General features: G+C 40.8%; 1 protein-coding gene across 2 annotated transcripts in view; it reads left to right on the top strand.

Annotated features, from left to right (window-relative positions):
- KBTBD12 (kelch repeat and BTB domain containing 12) overlaps positions 1–18,835 on the top strand; it is a 72,685-nt gene that overhangs the window by 18,210 nt on the left and 35,640 nt on the right. For both annotated transcript variants that reach the window (XM_047782473.1, XM_047782481.1), the window contains one exon: positions 1,275–1,425. In XM_047782473.1, the coding sequence (XP_047638429.1) occupies positions 1,275–1,425 (151 nt within the window). The remainder of the gene's footprint in view (positions 1–1,274; positions 1,426–18,835) is intronic.

Below are 18,835 nucleotides of genomic sequence, written 5' to 3'. Positions count from 1 at the left end.
TTTATACCAAAGACAACTTAGAAGCTTATCTTGGCTTTTCTTTCACTAAAACAGAGATTAAATACTTAAATTAGAAGGAAAATTAAAATAATAAAGTTAGTATTTCCTAATTTATAATGTCTATGAACACATGACTCTACTACATAATGAGAGCTGTTGCTAATCTGTACCAAATATAGTACATTAGATTGCACGGTAGCTTTTGCTAGCCTGTGCTAAATACAGTACATAAGATTGCACAGTAGCATGGGACTGTGTTTACACTGTGGTGACCACAGCTCTGATATGACATATTTAAAGCAGTTAGCGAAGGTTAACTGCATACAGCTTTCATAAGCATGGAAATTATTTCTGTGTGGAACACCTGCATCAAAATCAAAAAGCAAAAGACACTTAAGCATCTTTAGCTTGAAGTCATATAAGTTCCTAACACATTGTAGACAAAAAATATTATTTCATCTGAAATTTAGAAGTAGGGAAAATCACACACATCTATATGTATTCAACTTCTGTCTCTGGTCATTTAAAAAATAGCTAGATAGATAGATAAAAAGAACTGGAGATAATTTGTGTTAATCCATATATCTTGAATATTAAATTCAGACTACTCCATTATAGTATACAAATACTCTCATGGAGTTCCTTGGTGGCGCAGCATGTAAAGGATCTGATGTTGTCACTGCAGCAGCCCAGGTTCAATCTCTGGCCGGGGAACTTCCACATGCTGTGGAAGAGACCAAAAAAATTTTGTTAAATACTCTCATTACTAAATCACTAAAACATTTTTGTAATTTTATCCCAGCTGGATTAGAAAAATATTATAAAGAAAGATGCATTATAAATTATTAAATTTAGTTTCTCACAAATAGTATTTAAGCCCACCACTATAAAGCTTGGTAAAATAAAATTGCACTTTAAATATGCTCAAAAAAGCTTGGCTTCATTTTTAAGGCTTTGCAGTGCTTCATTAAAAAAAAAAAAAATGCCTAATTGTCTCCCTGCTAAGATCTACAGGTTGTTTGCTATAACCCCACACCTTAGCCCTGTGACCACGAATATAAATTCCTCAGATATTGACAGTGTACATATAACCCCACATCGTGGGTGTGTGTGTGCGTGCGTGCGTGCGTGTGTGTGTGTGTGTGTGTGTGTGTGGTCCACTGCAGTTAACCTCTGTTTATCTCCCTGGTTGTCTGCTTTGATTAACTGCACTCCTGTGCTCACCGATGTCTCTAAATGGTGTGTTATTATCCTTGCTGTCATATTTCATACAGATGGATCTTCCTGATGAAGAGCCTGATCGATTAAGCAACAAGCTGCTGAAGTATGACCCCAGCCAAGATCAGTGGACAGAGCGGGCACCCATGCAGTATGCTAAGTACCGATTCAGTACAGCTGTGGTCAACAGTGAGATTTATGTTTTGGGTAAGAGGAAGCTAAAAGAGTATAAGTACTTGTATTTTTCTCAGCAGTTTGCCTCAGTGAAAATGAAATATTTTCTCCTCTTGCATCCCAGTTCAAATATATACATAACTAGCCCCCAATTTACTTGTTTCTTATTTTCTAGAGCACAGATAAGATTAAATAAGTCCACTGACTTGTCGAAAGCAAAGTTATTTTTACCAAATTTTCACGTTGCTTGGAATGCAAGAATAGTAGTAGTGATACAACCTTATATATCCACTAAGTAAAATATTCTGTAAAGAAGGAGCTCCCAGAGTTCCCGTCGTGGCTCAGTGGTTAACGAATCCGACTAGGAACCATGAGGTTGTGGGTTCAGTCCCTGGCCTTGCTCAATGGATTATGGATCCAGCGTTGCTGTGAGCTGTGGTGTAGGTCACAGATGCAACTCGGATCCCACATTGCTGTGGCTCTGGCATAGGCCGGCAGCTACCACTCCGATTAGACCCCTAGCCTGGGAACCTCCAAATGCCGAGGGAGCAGCCCTAGAAAAGGCAAAAAGACAAAAAGAAAAAAAAAAGACGGCACTCCCATTGTGGCTCAGCAGTAACGAATCTAACTTGTATCCATGAGGATGCAAGTTTGACCCCTGGCCTTGCTCAGTGGGTTAAGGATCCAAAGTTGCTTGAGCTTTAAGCTGTGGTATAGGTCGTAGATGCAGCTTGGATCCCACATTGCTGTGGCTGTGGTGTGGGCAGGCAGCTGCAGTTCTGATTCGACCCCTAGCCTGGTAACTTACATATGCAGGTGCAGCCCTAAAAAGGAAAAAAAAAAAAAATTCTGAGTAGGCAATAACAATGCCTATTCAGAACGATGTAGGTAAAACAATCCCACAGGTTTTGCCAATCCTCTTCATCCTGCCTCACCCACCAACTTCCTGCAGGGGTGTCATCAAATAACTTTTTATCTGAATGTATCTTTTTCTTGTCCCTGGAATGAATATGTGTGGTCTTGGACTGGCCAGTAGGGATTGGTGGACTGGTTTCTTCCCACTAAAGTGGGTAAAAGTGACTCCATAACTTCCTCTTTCTCCCCATCCTTCCCATACCTTGTATTAAGTTCCTGTCTCCCCCTGCCACCCACTTTCCTATGAGCATGGGAAGGCTGAGTGGATGGGTAAAATAACTGCCGATTCTTCATTCCATCCTCTCTGCATTCATGGCTAACTGGCAAAAACATGGGGAAGATGATGGGTAATAAAGAAGTTGCCAAAAAAAAAGAAAAGAAAAAATGGGCTGAAAGGCAAATCAAGCCATTATCTCTTGGCTGCCTGCACAGCATGAAGCAGAATAATTAATGCACTCCAACATTAATAGTTCTATGATTTTAAGAACAAGAATATTATGCAACATAATTTATAATTTATGACTACCTCAGTTATGAGTTTCTCTTGCAATTATTATTATTATTATTTTGTCTTTTTAGGGCCACACGTGCAAGCATACAGAAGTTCCCAGTCTAGGGGTCGAATTGGAGCTACAGCTGTTGGCCTATACCACAGCTACAGCAACGACAGAGCCAAGCCAGATCTTTAACCCACTGAACAGGCCAGGGATCAAACCCGCATCCTCATGGATACTAGTCAAGTTCATTACTGCTGAGCCACAATGGGAACTCCCTCTCTTGCAATTATAATTTTTTTCTCTGGGTATGTATTTGTTACTTTTCTCACAACTGCATGCAGTGTCACAGGCCGGGGGGCTCGCCTAGGATAGCTGATACTTCAAGGGAGTGAAGGGCTCATCTATTCATTACGTTAAAGTTGGGGGTGGTCAAAAGTGGGATAAAAGTGATGTATCAATTGAAGCAAAACGAAATTTTCCTCCAAGGGTGGAGCTATAAGCAGGCTAGATGTGGAATAAAGCTGATGGTGTCTTTTTGGTAAATTGTATGAGCAAAGACACCTTTGGAGCTCACTCTTCATGGTGTAAACAAATGTCTGCTGAATGAATGGAAGGAAGTAGATTTTAAAGGTAAGCAGAGTAGAGGAAAGGTTGTGCCCTGACAAAGAGGCAGTAGGACGGGCAGGGAAAGCAAAGGAAAGGCAGAAGCAGAGGTATGGAGGTGAGCACAGAGGTGCCAGGAGTAGAGGAAAAGAGGAGAGCGAGAATGGGCCTTGGAGCAGGGGGCATGAGGCAGAGGTAGGCAGGGGAGTGGAAGCCAGAGTGTTCAGGCGGAAGGTGAAGAATTGAGGGGACAAGTGTGAGCAGTGAGACCCTACGCAGAAGCAACATGGTCAGAGAAGGTTGTAGGAAGAGTGTTGAGGACAGATCAAGGGGGAGAAGAAAGTAGAAGTGGGGAGGAAGCCTTTTACAGTAGCATTGAGTTAGTTTCTGGATATTGTGAGGACCAGATTCACAATCATTCTAACAAAATTTACTGTGTCATAACATTCAACCCAAAAGATCAACTTTCCTAACACTGTCTACTTACTTCACAAATATGTGTATAAGCTTTTATTTTTGTCAAGTATTTGTATATTTGTATATGCTTTAAATGGAATGAATTTTGGTTCTTTAGGTATTTTTGTGGTAGACTTCATTCCGGTTTAATTGTTCACTGTGTGTATAACTGGCATGTGGGCAAATATCACTAAGAACCCCAAACTTTCTCAGTTTCAGTGACTCACACAGGTGCCCATAGTCTTGGCGGACACCCTGTCTGTGCTGGGGAATCTGTGTGCCTCGCTGTGATTGGAGCCACTGCCAGTTAGTACAGCAGTAGGCTCTCTCCCTCAGCCCTGTGATGGATTGAATTCCTCACGGTCTCCTGGATCATCTACAGGCTACCCTGAAAGAGCGGCTGCTGGAACCTCCTCCATGATGGAGGAGGTATGGTGGGGTGGGGAAAGCCCTACATCCCCACTCCCTCTTAGTACCTGCATGTTCTTGGTCAGTATCTATTTCTTTGGTTAATATTGAAATTGGATTGCTGACCTTTTATTAGAGATATGACTAAGTAAAATAGTGCACGTATAATCCCTACAACGCAAGGGTTCATATAAGTTCATTGAGCCCCTTTATGATACAGACACTTTGCTTAATTCTTTGCATAAAGAATTTCACTTAATGGCCGGAAAATAACTGACAAGTATTAATGCTCTTCTGAAAGACGGACTAGCTATCCAGACTGATCCTCCCACTGAAAAGACCAAAAACTGTAGGGTAAAACACATGATTAAAATTCCCTGAAATCATCTAAGAACCAATATGGCAGCAAATGTTTAGCAGGCCAAAGTCTAAGTGAAAGCATGAGACTTGTACCTCCAGAGAAGTGAAACATAGACATCCTCTCCCCAAAAAGCAACTATAAAGGCAGACAAATTTGTCAAAAACAACCCATTTCAGATCTCTGGGAAAAAAACAAAGACAAAAAAAAAAATTTGAGAAGAGCTTAACCTCTCGGGACTGCTGAAGTTGAAGTCAGTGTTCAGGCAGCCTGAGATGCTGGCCACACATACCCCACCCAGCCATGCAGCCTGGGGGTCCCGGGGAGAGGGGCTAGCTCTGAAACCTAGCCACTCTGTTTGCCAAGAGGGGCTGACGTGTTTGGAAGTGAAGGATGGAAAACCCAGACTCACAGTGGCAACTGGAAAAAGCCTGCAGCTCTCACAGACTGAGCTTTTCATCCTGGTTGAAGCAGCAGCATATAGGAAAACCAGCAAGAAATGTAACAGGGATCTTCCAGGGAAATCCTGGAATAGGAACAGATTTGAGAAGTCAGAAGAAAGAATCCGAGAACTTGAAATAGATCAATAGAAACTATACAATCTGAAGAAGAAAGTGAGAAAAATTAAAGAAGAACTAGCAGCACTTCAGAGACAAGGGAAAACATCAAGACTCCCAATATAGGTATGATGGCAGTCCTGACAGGAGAGGAGGGGAAGGGAAAGGGCTGGAAATTTCTTTTCAAATAAATAATGGTTGAAAACTTCTCCAGCTCGAGGGAAACACATTAATCTACAGATCCAAGAAGCTCATCAAACCCCAAGGAAGATGAATTCACAGAGATCCTAATCTAAAGACATCACAGATAAACTATTAAAAGACAGAAAATTCTTATAAGCAGCAAGAAAAAATGACGTCATCTAGAGGGCAACAACAATGTGCTCAACTGGTGACTTCTCAGAAAGAGGGAGGCAGGGGGGCAGGAAGGCAGTGGAATACATGCAAAGTGCTGCAAGAAAAACTCAACTGAGAATTCTGCGTTCAGGAGTTCCCCAGTGGCTCAGCAGGTTAAGGATCCAGAGTTATCACTGCTGTGGCAGGGGTTCAATCTGTGCCCTGGCAACTTCCTCATGCTGCAAAAAATAATAATAATAATAATAATAATAATAATAATAATACAAAACAAAAAAAAAACCCTACCCAATAATTAAAGAATTATATGTTCAGGAAAACTGTCCTTCAGAAATGAAGGTGAAACAAAGACATTCCCAGATAATAAAGACTAAGACTAAGATAATTCGTGGCTAGAAGACTTACAAGAAACACTAAAGTAGTCCTGAAGAAATACAAAAATCCTCCATGTTAGAAGAAACTGATATCAGGTAACTTGAATCTACAGGAAGAAATGGAATGAAGAGTGCTGAAATGGTGAATGTAGGTAAATATAAAAGGCTGTGAAAGTAGGATTTTCTCTTCTCTTAATTTCTTCAGTGATAGTAGAGCATATAAAGCAATAATTGTGGAATTATATTGTTGGGTTTACTACAGATGTAGATATAGTATATATAACAATATCAGAAAGTAGAAGGGGGGAGTTCCCGTCATGGCTCAGCAGAAAAGAATCCAGCTAGCATCCATGAGGATGTGGGTTCCATCCCTGGCCTCGCTCAGTGGGTTGGGGATCCGGCATTGCCGTGAGCTGTGGTGTAGGTCACAGATGCAGCTCAGATCCCACATGGCTGTGGCGTAGGCCAGCAGCTGTAGCTCCCATTTGACCCCTAGTCTGGGAACCTCATGTGCAGCCCTAAAAAAGCAAAAAAAATAAAAAGAAAGAAAGAAAGAAAAAAGAAGGAAGAAAGAAGGAAGGAAGAAGGGGAGGAAATAGAGATATGCTGGAACAAACTTGCCATAAGTTAAAGAAATTCACCAGAATTAACCATAAATAGATTGTGATAAAGTAACATGCATATCAGAATTTTTAGAGCAACTACTAAGAAAAAATTTTAAATAGTTTAAAAATCAGAAGAATTAAAATGGTACACTTAAAAAACATTAAACACAAAAGAATCAACAAAGGGGGAAGAAAGGAACAAGAAGTTAGGAACGGAAAACAAATGGAAAGATGGCAGGTATAAATCCAACCATTTATAAAACCCATATCAAAAATTATATTAAATGGGAACAGATCAAACACTTCCATCAACAGGCTAAGATGCTCAGACTGAATAGGAAAATAGGACCACGTATATGCTGTTTATAACAAAAACACTTTATAGTCAAGTCCACAGAGAGGTTAAAGGCTTACTGTCATTTTATAGAAAAAGTCATACCATGTAAACAGTGATGTTAAGAGAATTGAAGGTGCTATATCATTATCAGACAAAATAGACATTAAGACAAGAACTATTATTACAAAGAGAAATTGCATAATAATAGAATGGTCAAAACGGGAGGAACATATATCATTTAAAAATGTATCATACCCAACAACAGAGCCCCAAATACATGAGGCAAAAACTGAAATGAGAAATAGATGTTCATCATTGGAGATTTCTATCCCATTACCAATAACTGATAAAAATAACCAGACTGAAAATGAGCAGTTACAGAAGTCCTAAATAGGGCTATTAATCAATGTTACTTACCTGACATCTACAGTACAGACATATAAACAATAGCAAAATACACATACATCTCAGGTGCATGTGAAACATTCTCCAGGCTAAACTACATGACAAGCCAAGAAACAATCCTCAATAGTTTTTGGTTTTGTTTATTTTTATTTTTTTATTTTTTGCTTTTTAGGGCCACACCTACGGCATATGGAAGTTCCCAGGCTAGAGGCTGAATTGGAGCTGCAGCTGCCAGACTGCACCACAGCCACAGCACCATGGGATCCAGGCTGCATCTGCAAACTACACCACCACTCACAGCAACATCAGATCCGTAACCCACTGAGCAAGGCCAGGGATCGAACCCATACTGTCATGGATACCAGTCAGGTTTGTGACCTGCTGAGCTACAACAGGAACTCCCAAAATAAGCCTCAATAGATTTTTAAAATAGAAGTTATTCAAAGTATTTTTTACAACAGAATTAAATTATAAATCAATGGCAGGAAAAGTTTTTAGGCGATCCTCAAATATATGGAAATTAAACAACACCTTCTAAATAACCTTTGGGTCAAAAAAATCACAAACCAAATACAATATTCTGAACTGAATGATTACAGATCAATATCCCTCATGACCACAGATCAAAGACCCTTAAGAACAATTAGCAAATTGAGCCCATCAACATAAAAAATGACTATATCCCATCAAAAATTCTTAAGAAACAATAAGCAAACTGAGTCTAAGGAGCATAAAATATTATATCCATGACCAAGTGGAATTTATCTCAGGAATACAGGAATGCAAGGTTGATTTAATATCAAAAAAATATTATAATATACCATATTAATTTTAAAAAGTATCACCTCATAGATGCAGAAAAATCATTTGACAAAATCCAACCCCCATTCATGATAAAAAATTAGGAATAGCAGGGAAGTTCCTCAACTTTTTAAAATATCTGTGGGTGTTCTCACTGTGGCACAGCAGGTTAATGATCCGGCTTGTCTCTGGTGATGCACGTTCACTCCCTAGCCCAGCACAGTGGGTTAAGAACCTGGCATTGCTGTAGCTGCAGCATAGTTTCCACCTGCGACTTGAATTAGTGCCCTGACTTGGGAACTTCCACATGCCATGGGTGCAGCTGAAAAAGAAAAAAGAAAAAAAAGGGTATCTATGAAAAGCTTATAGCTAACATGATACTTAGTGGTGAAAGCCCAGTCCTATGATGGGAACAATAGCAGATACCTGTTCTTGCTACTCCTATTAACACTGAAACAGAGGTGATAGCCAATGCAATAAGGCAATAAAAAGAAATTAAGTTGTATATGTTGGAAAGGAAGGATTTAACAGTCTTTATTCACAAATCATATAATCCTATGTATAGAAAATCCTAAGGAAGCTGTAGGAAATTGAGGAAAGAAAGAAAGAAAGAAAGAAAGAAAGAAAGAAAGAAAGAAAGAAAGAAAGAAAGAAAGAAAGAAAGAAAGAAAGAAGAAGGAAGGAAGGAAGGAAGGAAGGAAGGAAGGAAGGAAGGAAGGAAGGAAGGAAGGAAGGAAGGAAAGAAAGAAAAGAAAGAAAGAAAGAAAGAAAGAAAGAAAGAAAGAAAGAAAGAAAGAAAGAGAGAGAGGAGGGAAGAAAGAGACAGAAAGAGGGAGGGAGGAAGGAAGAAAGAAAGGAAGAAGGAAGGCAGGAGGGAGGAAGGAGGGAAGGAAGGGAGGAAGTAAAGAAGGGAGGGAGGAAGATTACAAACTAATCATTAATTTTAGCCAAAGCCACAGGATAAAAGATAAGTACACAAAAAATAATTGTATTTATACGTGCTAGCAATGAACATTTCAAAAATGAAACCGAGAAAATAATACATTCCCAATAACATCAAAACAAATAAGATATGTATGAATATATTCAATCTCAAAAGTGTGAGACTCATATGCAGAAAAACTATTTAAAAAAAAACTCCCAAGAGAGTTAAAGATCTACATAAGTAGAGTCCTTGTTTGTAGACTCAAAGACTCAATATTGTTAAGACAGCAATATTCTCCAAGTTGATCTATAGATTCAAATAATCCTTATAATATCTCATAATTTTTTAAGTTGACAAGCTGATCCTAAATGTATAGAACATATAAACACAAGGAATATAGAATAGCCAAAACAATTTTGAAAAAGAAGAAAGTTTGAAGACTTACCTAACACATTTTTAAAACCTAGAGCTATAGCAATCAAGACACAGTGGTACTGGCCTAAGAACAGGCCTATATATCAGTGGAACATAAAGAAGACTTCAGTAACAAATGTTTACATTTTTTTTCTCAGTTGGTCTTGACAAAGCTGTCAAAGCAGTTCAGTAGGGAAGGATGAATTTTTCAACAAATGTGCCAAGACAACTAGATATCTCTATATAAACTAATGAGTTTAGTCCATTACCTCACATCACCCACACACACAAAAAGAACAATACTGTATGGTACACCTAAAATTTTGTTAAGAGGGTAGATCTCGTGTTAAGTTTTTTTTTTTTTTACCATGATAAAATGTTTACAAAAAACAACATTACACAGCATGTTTCTTGAGCTAAGAAGGATGTAAAGGAGTGAGGGAAACACACATATAGAGGAGAGAAAATATGTTACAGAAACTCAAAATTATTATATTGGAGGGAGTGTGAAGGAGGCAGCAAGAACCCTGGGCTAATGGCAAGAAGGAACCTCACGAGGCTTATGAATGAAAACAGTTCTTAGGAGCTGAGTGAAAACAAGGACAGTTCTTCTCAGAACTGACAGGAGAAATAATTCAGTGGAAAGTAATGAAATGGAGCAGAACCCTGTGGTCCTTCCCACCATGTCCTCCGCCTGCTTTTTGTCTGTGGAAAAACTTCAGCCAACGAATAATTTTAATCAGAGACATGGGAAAATGCAGACGCAAAGGAAAACAGTTAAACAAGACAAAATAATAATCATTTAGTCATTAAGCAAAGTCAAGGCCCTTTAGCTCCATCTCAAGGGCTGTAGATCATATTCTGAGCCACATCCTGTGAGCTGTCACATAGATACTGAAACCCCTACCAGGTGGAAGAAGTTAACGACATGATGACCAGACTGTGGCCATGACATCAGCTGCCACAATCCTGAGAACTGGCCTCAGGGAAATGGGAACAAACCTACCCAGAACTGAAAACGAACTGTACTTAAATCAAGGTGACGCTGGTCAGACAGATTTCAAGATAACTGTCTGCACATAGCCCCTCACTGTATACACTCCTGAAACTCCCCTTTAAAAGGTCCTACCCTCTAACGGTCAAGGGGGAGTTGGCCTTTGGACAAGAGTCCGCCCTTCCCCCCCTCAGTTGCTGGCCTCCGACACAAAACAAACTTGAATCCTTTCCACCAATCTTGCCTCTTTATTGGATTTAGAGGGATGCACAGCTGGACCCCACTTTCAATAGCAGTAAGGCCTTTTATTTATTTTTTATTTTATTTTATTTTTTTGCTTTTTAGGGCCCGTGGCATATGGAAGTTCCCAGGCTAGAGGTCTAATCAGAGCTACAGCTGGTGGCCTACACCACAACAACACCAGATCCGAGCTGAGTCTGTGACCTACACCATAGCTCACAGCAATGCCAGATCCTTAACCCACTAATCGAGGCCAGGGATTGAACCCGAAACCCCATGGTTCCTAGTTGGATTCCTTTCTGATGCGCCACAACAGGAACTCCAACAGAAAGGCCTTTTAAATAACATGTAAAACTCAACTGAGTAACAGTGGTGTCAGCAGACTAATAATTTCCATTGGAGAGAGACTGTATTTTCTTATCACACTGTAATTTGACTCAACAAATACCTCTTGGGGCATATGATGTGTCAGAGACTGGGCTGAGTGCTGATGACTCACAGATGGAGTCACACGCTGTGCCCAGGAGGGGCTCATGGCCTCGGACAAGGTACAGACAGGTACCCGTGTCAGCTGTGGGGACACTGTGGGCCATCAACTAGCTCACTCCACAGGTAGTAACTAGTCAAATGAAGAAGAGGGAGAAACATATGCTTGGCATAAGGAACAATATAAGTCGAAACATGGTAAAGAAAGGTTAGGTCGAATTACTTTAATGCTGTAATACCTCACTTCATCAGTGAATATTCATTTAGTCTGTTTCTCAATTAAATGTCAATTATGGATTCCAATAAAGGATGAGACCACTTTCCTGGGGTATAGACCTTCTGTGTATCCTCATGCTCCTGTGAGGGTCTTCCATCAGCCAGGACAAACAAAGTGACCATCTAAGTTCCCTGGTGGCTCAGCGGGTTAAGGATCCAGCATTGTCACTGCAACAGCTCAGGTTGCTGCTGTGGTGCAGGTTTGATCTCTGGCTGGAGAACTTCCACATGCCATGAGCATAGCCAAAAAAAAAAAAAGGCCTCCATCAAGGTGGTGCACCATCAACCTCCACTGTGGTTGATTCTCTTTGAAGACAAGATTTCATATGTGGGTCTGATTGTCCATTTGTGTGTTGATCAGGATGAATTAATCCTGTTTTCATCTTTAAATCATGTGTTGGAGCAGTTGTTGGGACAGAGGCTATGTAGACTTAAGACCTCAGATAAACAAATCAAGCTGTGCAATACACAAGTGTAACCAAGTATTACAGGGAGTGGTTGGAGGAAACGCTAAAGGCACCGTATAGATTTTTCCAGGTCTGCCCATGAAAACAAGTCTCAGCAACTCCCAAGTCTTTCTTGATAGTCATTTTGCTTTTTTGTGTAGGTAGAAGTTGTCGAATTTCATCCATGGTGTTAGTCTGGGTACAAAGTCAAGCGTCAGCATTGGCATAGCCTCCCCTTGGTTAGCAATGGAAAAGTCCAAGGCTTGGCTAATTTCAATAACTATCTGGGCAAAGGAATTTTAACTGGTTGGTTTACTATTTTCTACATCAACAAAAGTGGGGGACACAGTTGAGGGTCTCTGGAGTTGAACACCTATGGATGGACTGTTAGCCTCAGAACCTAACTCACTAGTGTTTCTCTCACCCGTTCAGACTCTGTTGGAAGATGTTACCCCCTGAGTGTACTGGAGAGGCAAACACAGGGGTCTAACAGACTAACAAGACAGTTTTCCTGGACTGGGGCCAAGAGTCTGGCTCCCACATAGGAAAAAAGGGCCTGGGTGCTGCATGAGATACATTAGCAGCTTCACCCTGTCTCAGTGCAAGGACACATTTTCTATTTTTGAATTGTATCATTGTTGGTGTCATTAGTGTAACATGCCCCCATCACACTGCCAGTTAGCTGCACAAGCAATAGTGTAAGAGAGCAAAATAACAGTTACAATGGCCATCATCCCTTAGTAAGCAGGTAGAGAGGAGAATGGAAGGGATAAAGAATAAAAGTACACAGAGGCCCCTTGTGGCACAGAAGATTAATGATCTGGTGTTGTCACTTCAGGGGCTCAGGTGGCTGCTGTGGCACGAGTTCAGTCCCTGGCCTGAAAACTTTCACATGCTGTGGCAATTTAAAGAAAATGTACACAACAAAGACTGTGGCAGTGGTTTTTTACTAGAATATCCTTCTCTTTGTCTTAGACAGTGTTTGCTTTGGCCAGTGGTCTCCTTAGTTCAGGGATTTTCTGTGGACCAAATGCTTCTAGAGAACCTCCGTTTAAGATCCGTAATGGGTGTATGCCTAATTCTGCTTACTTCCTAAAACTCTTTGAAAATGTTCATCCCATGTTAGAGCTAAATCAGCAATTCCCATTCCAACTTATTTTTTTCCAGGGCTCCTTTTTCAAGTTTAAGTCCATTTACAAAAAGAGAGGACAAAATTTACTTTACCTTAGCTATTGGGTACACCCAACAAAACCTGTTGGAAAGTCTCTTAAAGTCTATTTTTTATTAAAAAAATTTTTTCATTTAAAAAAATTTTAAGTCTTTTTTATTGAAGTATAATTGATTTACAGTGTTGTGTTAGTTTCTGAGGTACAGCAAAGTGATTCAGATTCTTTTTCCATATTCTTTTCTATTATAGGTTGTTATAAGATATTGACTATAGTTTCCTGGGCTAGACAGTAGAACCTTGTTGTTTATTTTATATATAGTAGTTTGTATCTGTTAATCCCAAACTCTTAATTTATCCCCCTACCCCTGCCTTTGTAACCAAAAGTTTGTTTTCAAGATTTGTGAGTCAGTTTCTGTTTCGTAAATAAGTTCATTTGTATCATATTTTAGATTCCACCTTAAAGTGATATTATATGATATTTGTATTTTTTGACTTTCTTCACTTAGTATGAGAATCTCTAGGTCCATCCATGTTGCTGCAAATGGCACTGTTTCATTCTTTTTTTATGGCCAAGTAGTATTCCATTGTGTATGTGTACCACATCTTCTTTATCTATTCCTCTGTCGATGGAACACTTAAGTGCTTCTGTATCTTGGCTATTGTGAATGGTGCTGCTATGAACATTGATGTGCATGCATCTTTTCCAATTCAAGTTTTCTCCAGACATATGCTGGGATTGCTGGATTGTGTGGCAACTCTATTTTTAGTTCCTAAAATCTATTTTTAAAATATCATATTGATTCACCTTTATTGTGTTTACATTTTGAATCTCTGTGTTACTGTTACTTACCCAGCACTACTTAGATGATTACATGGACAAGGCCCTGTCTACAAAAAGTTTCAACTTGATTACAGGGTAAAAATACCTTTAAATAGACAATCCACCTAGATAGTTTGAGTTCTGAGACCTGCAAAATCTGTTTTTTGTGGCATTAGAAAATAAGAGATTCTATACAGTACATTTTCCAAATAATTGATGCCAGTACCTTTAAATATCAAAATTTGGTAACATTTTTAATTAGAAAAAATATTTTAAGTAATCACACTCTTCTCTGCCTCTTGAGAAATGTCTTTGAAGGAAAGTAGTAATTGTTGAAGAACTACCAAATGCTAGATGCTGTCCATGTCTCATTTCTCATAGCCTCCAAAGGAAGAACTTTGCTTATTTTTATCACACATGTAGTGTGATTAATTCCAGGACACAAACCCAAATCCGTCCCATTTCTAAATTAAAATAACTTTTAAGAGTAACTCGGCCATTATCAAAAATCATGCTGCTCTGAATGTGAGTGCTGGATGATGGCTGTTGATTATGTCAGGCTGCTTGTCCCCCTGGCATAGGACAACTGCGTTTTGATGGCTCTTCCTCCCCACTTCCCCCCACTGCTGTCCATGCAAGATTGTGCAAACAATCCAACCTGCAGATATACAGCTTGTATGTACAATTAGACCAGTAGACCATGTATCTCTAACGATGACTCCAGTTTTTGGTGGAATAAAATTCAAGATCTCTGTCACGGTACTGCTCCTGAGTATGTTTTACTTATTCAGGGTTTGCACTGTGTTCTGGGCAGTGCCGTGCAGTCTGGTTTCTGTAAGATGAGGGGTGACTGTAACAGGCAAACTGGAGCCCAGAGAGCTGAAAGCCATCACATCTAATGACCCCGGGGAGAGAAGCAGGCCTTCAGGGTAATCTAGCTCATCTGACTAATGGCCCTGCCTTTGCTCTTTATATTTTTATAAATCTCCTGAGTCAGTCCTATCGTACGAAGATTTCCCAGGGGTCTTCTTCACACGAAATCAAGTAAAGATCCTCCTACAGACAAATCCTGTCCTTGCAATTTATTAATACCATGTGATTTTGAGCAAGTTGGTTCACGTTTCTGAGTTGTTGTGGTTTTTTTTGTTTTTGTTTTTGTTTTTTGCCACACCTGTGCTATGTGGAAGTTCCCAGGCCAGAGATTGAACCCACACTACAGTAGCAACCCAAGCCGCTACAGTGACAATGCCAGATCCTTAACTCCCTGCACCACAGTGGAAACTCCTGAGTCTGTTTTCTTCAATCATAAAATGAAGATGTGACACTTAAAAGAGAGATGAATGGGAGTTCCCATCATGGCTCAGTGGAAAAGAATCTATCATCCATGAGGATACAGGTTTGATCCCTGGCCTTGTTCAACGGGTTAAGGATCCGGCATTGCTGTGAACTGTTGTGTAGGTCACAGACGTGGCTCAGATATGGTGGTTGCTGTAGCTGGCAGCTACAGCTCCAATTTGACCCCTAGCCTGGGAACCTCCACATGCCATGGGTGTGGCCCTAAAAAGGCAAAAAAAAAAAAAAGAGAGAGAGAGAGATGGATACTGTGACAGGCATGCAAGTGATCAATAAAAGATAGTTATAGTGGTTGCTGTTACTTGTAATAGGTGGCAGGGGGTCCTGTTATGCTCTAGTGCCCTAATAAACCCTTAGCCCAATTTGCTTATCTTTAGTAGCCTTGGGTATTCCAGCTCCTCCCCACAGGTCTGTTCTGGCCACATGGCCTCTAGGGGGCACCCTTGTGCTGGGATCACCTGGTCCTCACCCCTGTGGGGTCTAAGGACCGCCTCTTCATACTCTTCTTCTCCCCCTGCACATGCGAACAGGGCCCAGTGCCCACTCTGCTTCTGCTTGAAGTGGGTTCCCTCCTCTGTGGAGGGGCTCTGAAACTATCAACCAGGATGTAGGAGCAGAAGATGAACACAGCAGCCTGCTGGACCGTCTAGCTAATGCTGACCCTGGTTTGACTTCAGTTATAAAGATTTTACAATATTGGCCTAAATTAAAATCTGAGCTAAATGTTTATTGTGGAAGTGCTTCATATTGAAAACCATCTCATCACAGGCTCCATGAATAACTTGAGTTTTGATAAAAAGAGCTTCTGGAATTATGGCAGGCAAGGGGTGGTATTAGTCAGCTATTGGATGGGTTTTCCTGGAAATCTATAAATTTCCCTCTTAGCATAAAAATGCAGAAAGAGGTATGCCTGGATTGTTTGCTTAAGCAACTCCTTTATTCATGCAGCACATGTGCCTTTTATCCCCTTCACCACTGTAATTGTCTCTTCTGGTGGGTAAGTTCCCAGAAAGCTTAAAATAATTTAAATTGTCTCCACGAGGCTTATGAGTAAATGACACCCTTATTTAAAAGGTATTTAAAACAGACCGATTTCCATTTTCACTTTTTTCTGAGGGCTTTGTCAGGAAGAGCAAGAAAGAGTGGAGCTGTGGTCTTCATCACGAACCGTTTGAAATCCTGTAGGAGGAAGCCAATGGGAAAGGTGCTGCTGAAGGCCATGCATTTTAACATGCTTTATTTATTTATTTAGTCTTTTTAGAGCTACACCTGAGGCATATGGAGTTTCCCAGGCTAGGGATTGAACCAGAGCTACTACATCTGCCAGCCTACATCACAGCCACAGCAACACTGAATCTGAGCGGCATCTGCAACCTACACCCCAGCTAACGGCATCTCATCTCGGGATCCTTAACCCACTGAGTGAGGCCAGGGATTGAACCTGCGTCTTCATGGATTAGTCAGATTCATTTCCTCTGAGCCACGAGGGGTACTCCATCAAGCTTTATTTTGAGGAAAAATCTTTTGTCATCTGTACTGTGAGAGCCATTGTAAGAGGTAGTTACACTACTACACTACTTTAATCCAAAATACATCCTCATCTTCTAAAAAGAAAAGTTCTTTAAAAAGGTAGTCCAAAAAATTTAGGTTACTTTGTATCCTATTGCTATGAGAAAATGTCCTTGTTTGCAAAGCTTTCAGTCCTACTTTTATGAAGATTAGAGAAGGAAATAAATTCAGATTCTTACTAGTAAAGTTTTGAGAAAGAATCTAATGAGTGTTAGCGGGTAACTATAGGAAATGAAACACAAAGCTGGAAGACAATAATAGCTGGAGAAACTGTTAAATTGTAACAACATAACTTGTTTGTTTGTCTGTTTTGTCTTTTCTGGTGCTGCTCCCTGGGCACATGGAGGTTCCCAGGCTAGGGGTCTAATTGGAGCTGTAGCTGCCCGCCTATGCCAGAGCCACAGCAACGCAGGATCCGAGCTGTGTCTTCGACCTACACCACAGCTCACAGCAACGCCAGATCCTTAACCCACCAAGCAAGGGCAGGGATTGAACCCGAAACCTCTTGGTTCCTAGTTGGATTCATTAACCACTGAGCCATGAGGGGAACTCCTGTAACAACATAACTTGTATCTTCAGTTTCTCCATGTGGGAGAAACCTGTGCTAAAAATAGAAACTACCCCTTTCCATAAGCTGCAGGGAGCCTGAGTTCTCTCAGTTCAGTACTCACTGGCCACTCCGTCCTGGATAAACCTGCTTGAAATCTCATTGCTCCTGTCTGCCTCCTTCTTCCCTCAGTGGGCTCCACCTCATTAAAACCCAGTTTGAGCCCTTATTGATGCTCTGTTACAAAATACTGATTTGAATCTGGGACCAAGGGCTTTCTCTTTGAAAGAAGCTTTTGTGAGATAAACTAACAAACGTTTTAGATCTCATAGTATGTTACGATTTTGAGTATGTTATGCTTGCTTTTTAAATGACAAGGTACATTCATACTTCAGCTTTCCAACAAGCATTTTTAAAAGTCAGATTGTGTTCAGAAGTCGCTTTAGCCTCATGGGTCAGACAAAGTCAAATATAGAAAATGAGCAGCAGAGTCTATTTGTGGAAACCTGTAGACCTTCTGCAGACTGGCCCCAGCTGGCCTCAGCATCTGACCCTCTAGCCTCGAGGTCCCACCCCAGCCTTGGCACTGGGTCATTCCTGAATTGCCTCCATCCTGCACCTGTGTTACTCTGTTCCCTCAGCTCTTAACCCTCCGCTCTGTTTGGCGAACCCCAGAGAATCTTTCACATCTCCCTGAGTGACTTGTGTGACTCATTTGTGCTGCCTCAACCCTGCCCATTGCTGTGGCCTCAATCATGCCCATGTCCTTTCTCAAAGTCAGCCCGGGCTTCATCGTTTTACTGAATTGACCTTCCTATCTTGCTCCCCATCAGGGCAAAAGCTTCACAAATCATCAGCGTGGCTGGTATTGTGGCAACTTTTTTAAAGAAGGGATTTTCACTTCCCTGTCTGAGGAGCCAGCTAAGAATCAGTCTCCCAGCATGGCTACGAGTTTTATCCAGCAGACCAGCTGTGCCCTGCTCACTGCAACTGTCCCAGGGTGGTGAGGGGAGGGTTGCACAGAAGGTTCCAGCAATTGCCCAAAATGCATTTCAGAGATCACTTTAGAGGTGAATCACTTTCTAAGGTAAGAGGAACCAAGTTTCATTGTGGTTAAGATTTTGCCTTTTTCTTTCTTTTAGTAAAATTCTAAACGGTATTTAAAAAAACACTGGTGTTTCTTAGATTACCCAGGTTGTTTATTAAAAGAGAAGATTCTAGGCCAGGAGGTCTGCAGTGGGACCTAGGAACCTGAACTGTGGGAAGCGTCAGGCAGTTCTGGTGTGAGTCTCACAGGACAGCACTTGGAGAAATACAGCAGCTGTGAGGATAGCGTGGCAGTAACATCAAGTTAGTGGAGGTTCAAATGCTCAAAATGTTGACTAGGTATATGGCACAGAAGATGGGTCCTGGGCTAGCTTTTAGGAGAGATGCAGAGGAGGATGAGGCCTTGGACAGCATGTTTTTTGGGGGGTGGATCACTGGTCAGAGGGCCCGAGTTCACAGGTTCCCACAGCAGGTTGTTGGATGTGTTC

Source organism: Phacochoerus africanus, chromosome 1 (genome assembly GCF_016906955.1).
Source record: "Phacochoerus africanus isolate WHEZ1 chromosome 1, ROS_Pafr_v1, whole genome shotgun sequence".
Taxonomy (NCBI): Eukaryota; Metazoa; Chordata; class Mammalia; order Artiodactyla; family Suidae; genus Phacochoerus; species Phacochoerus africanus.
The sequence above is the reverse complement of the archived record's forward strand: the minus strand, read 5'-3'. Positions and strand labels throughout refer to the sequence as shown.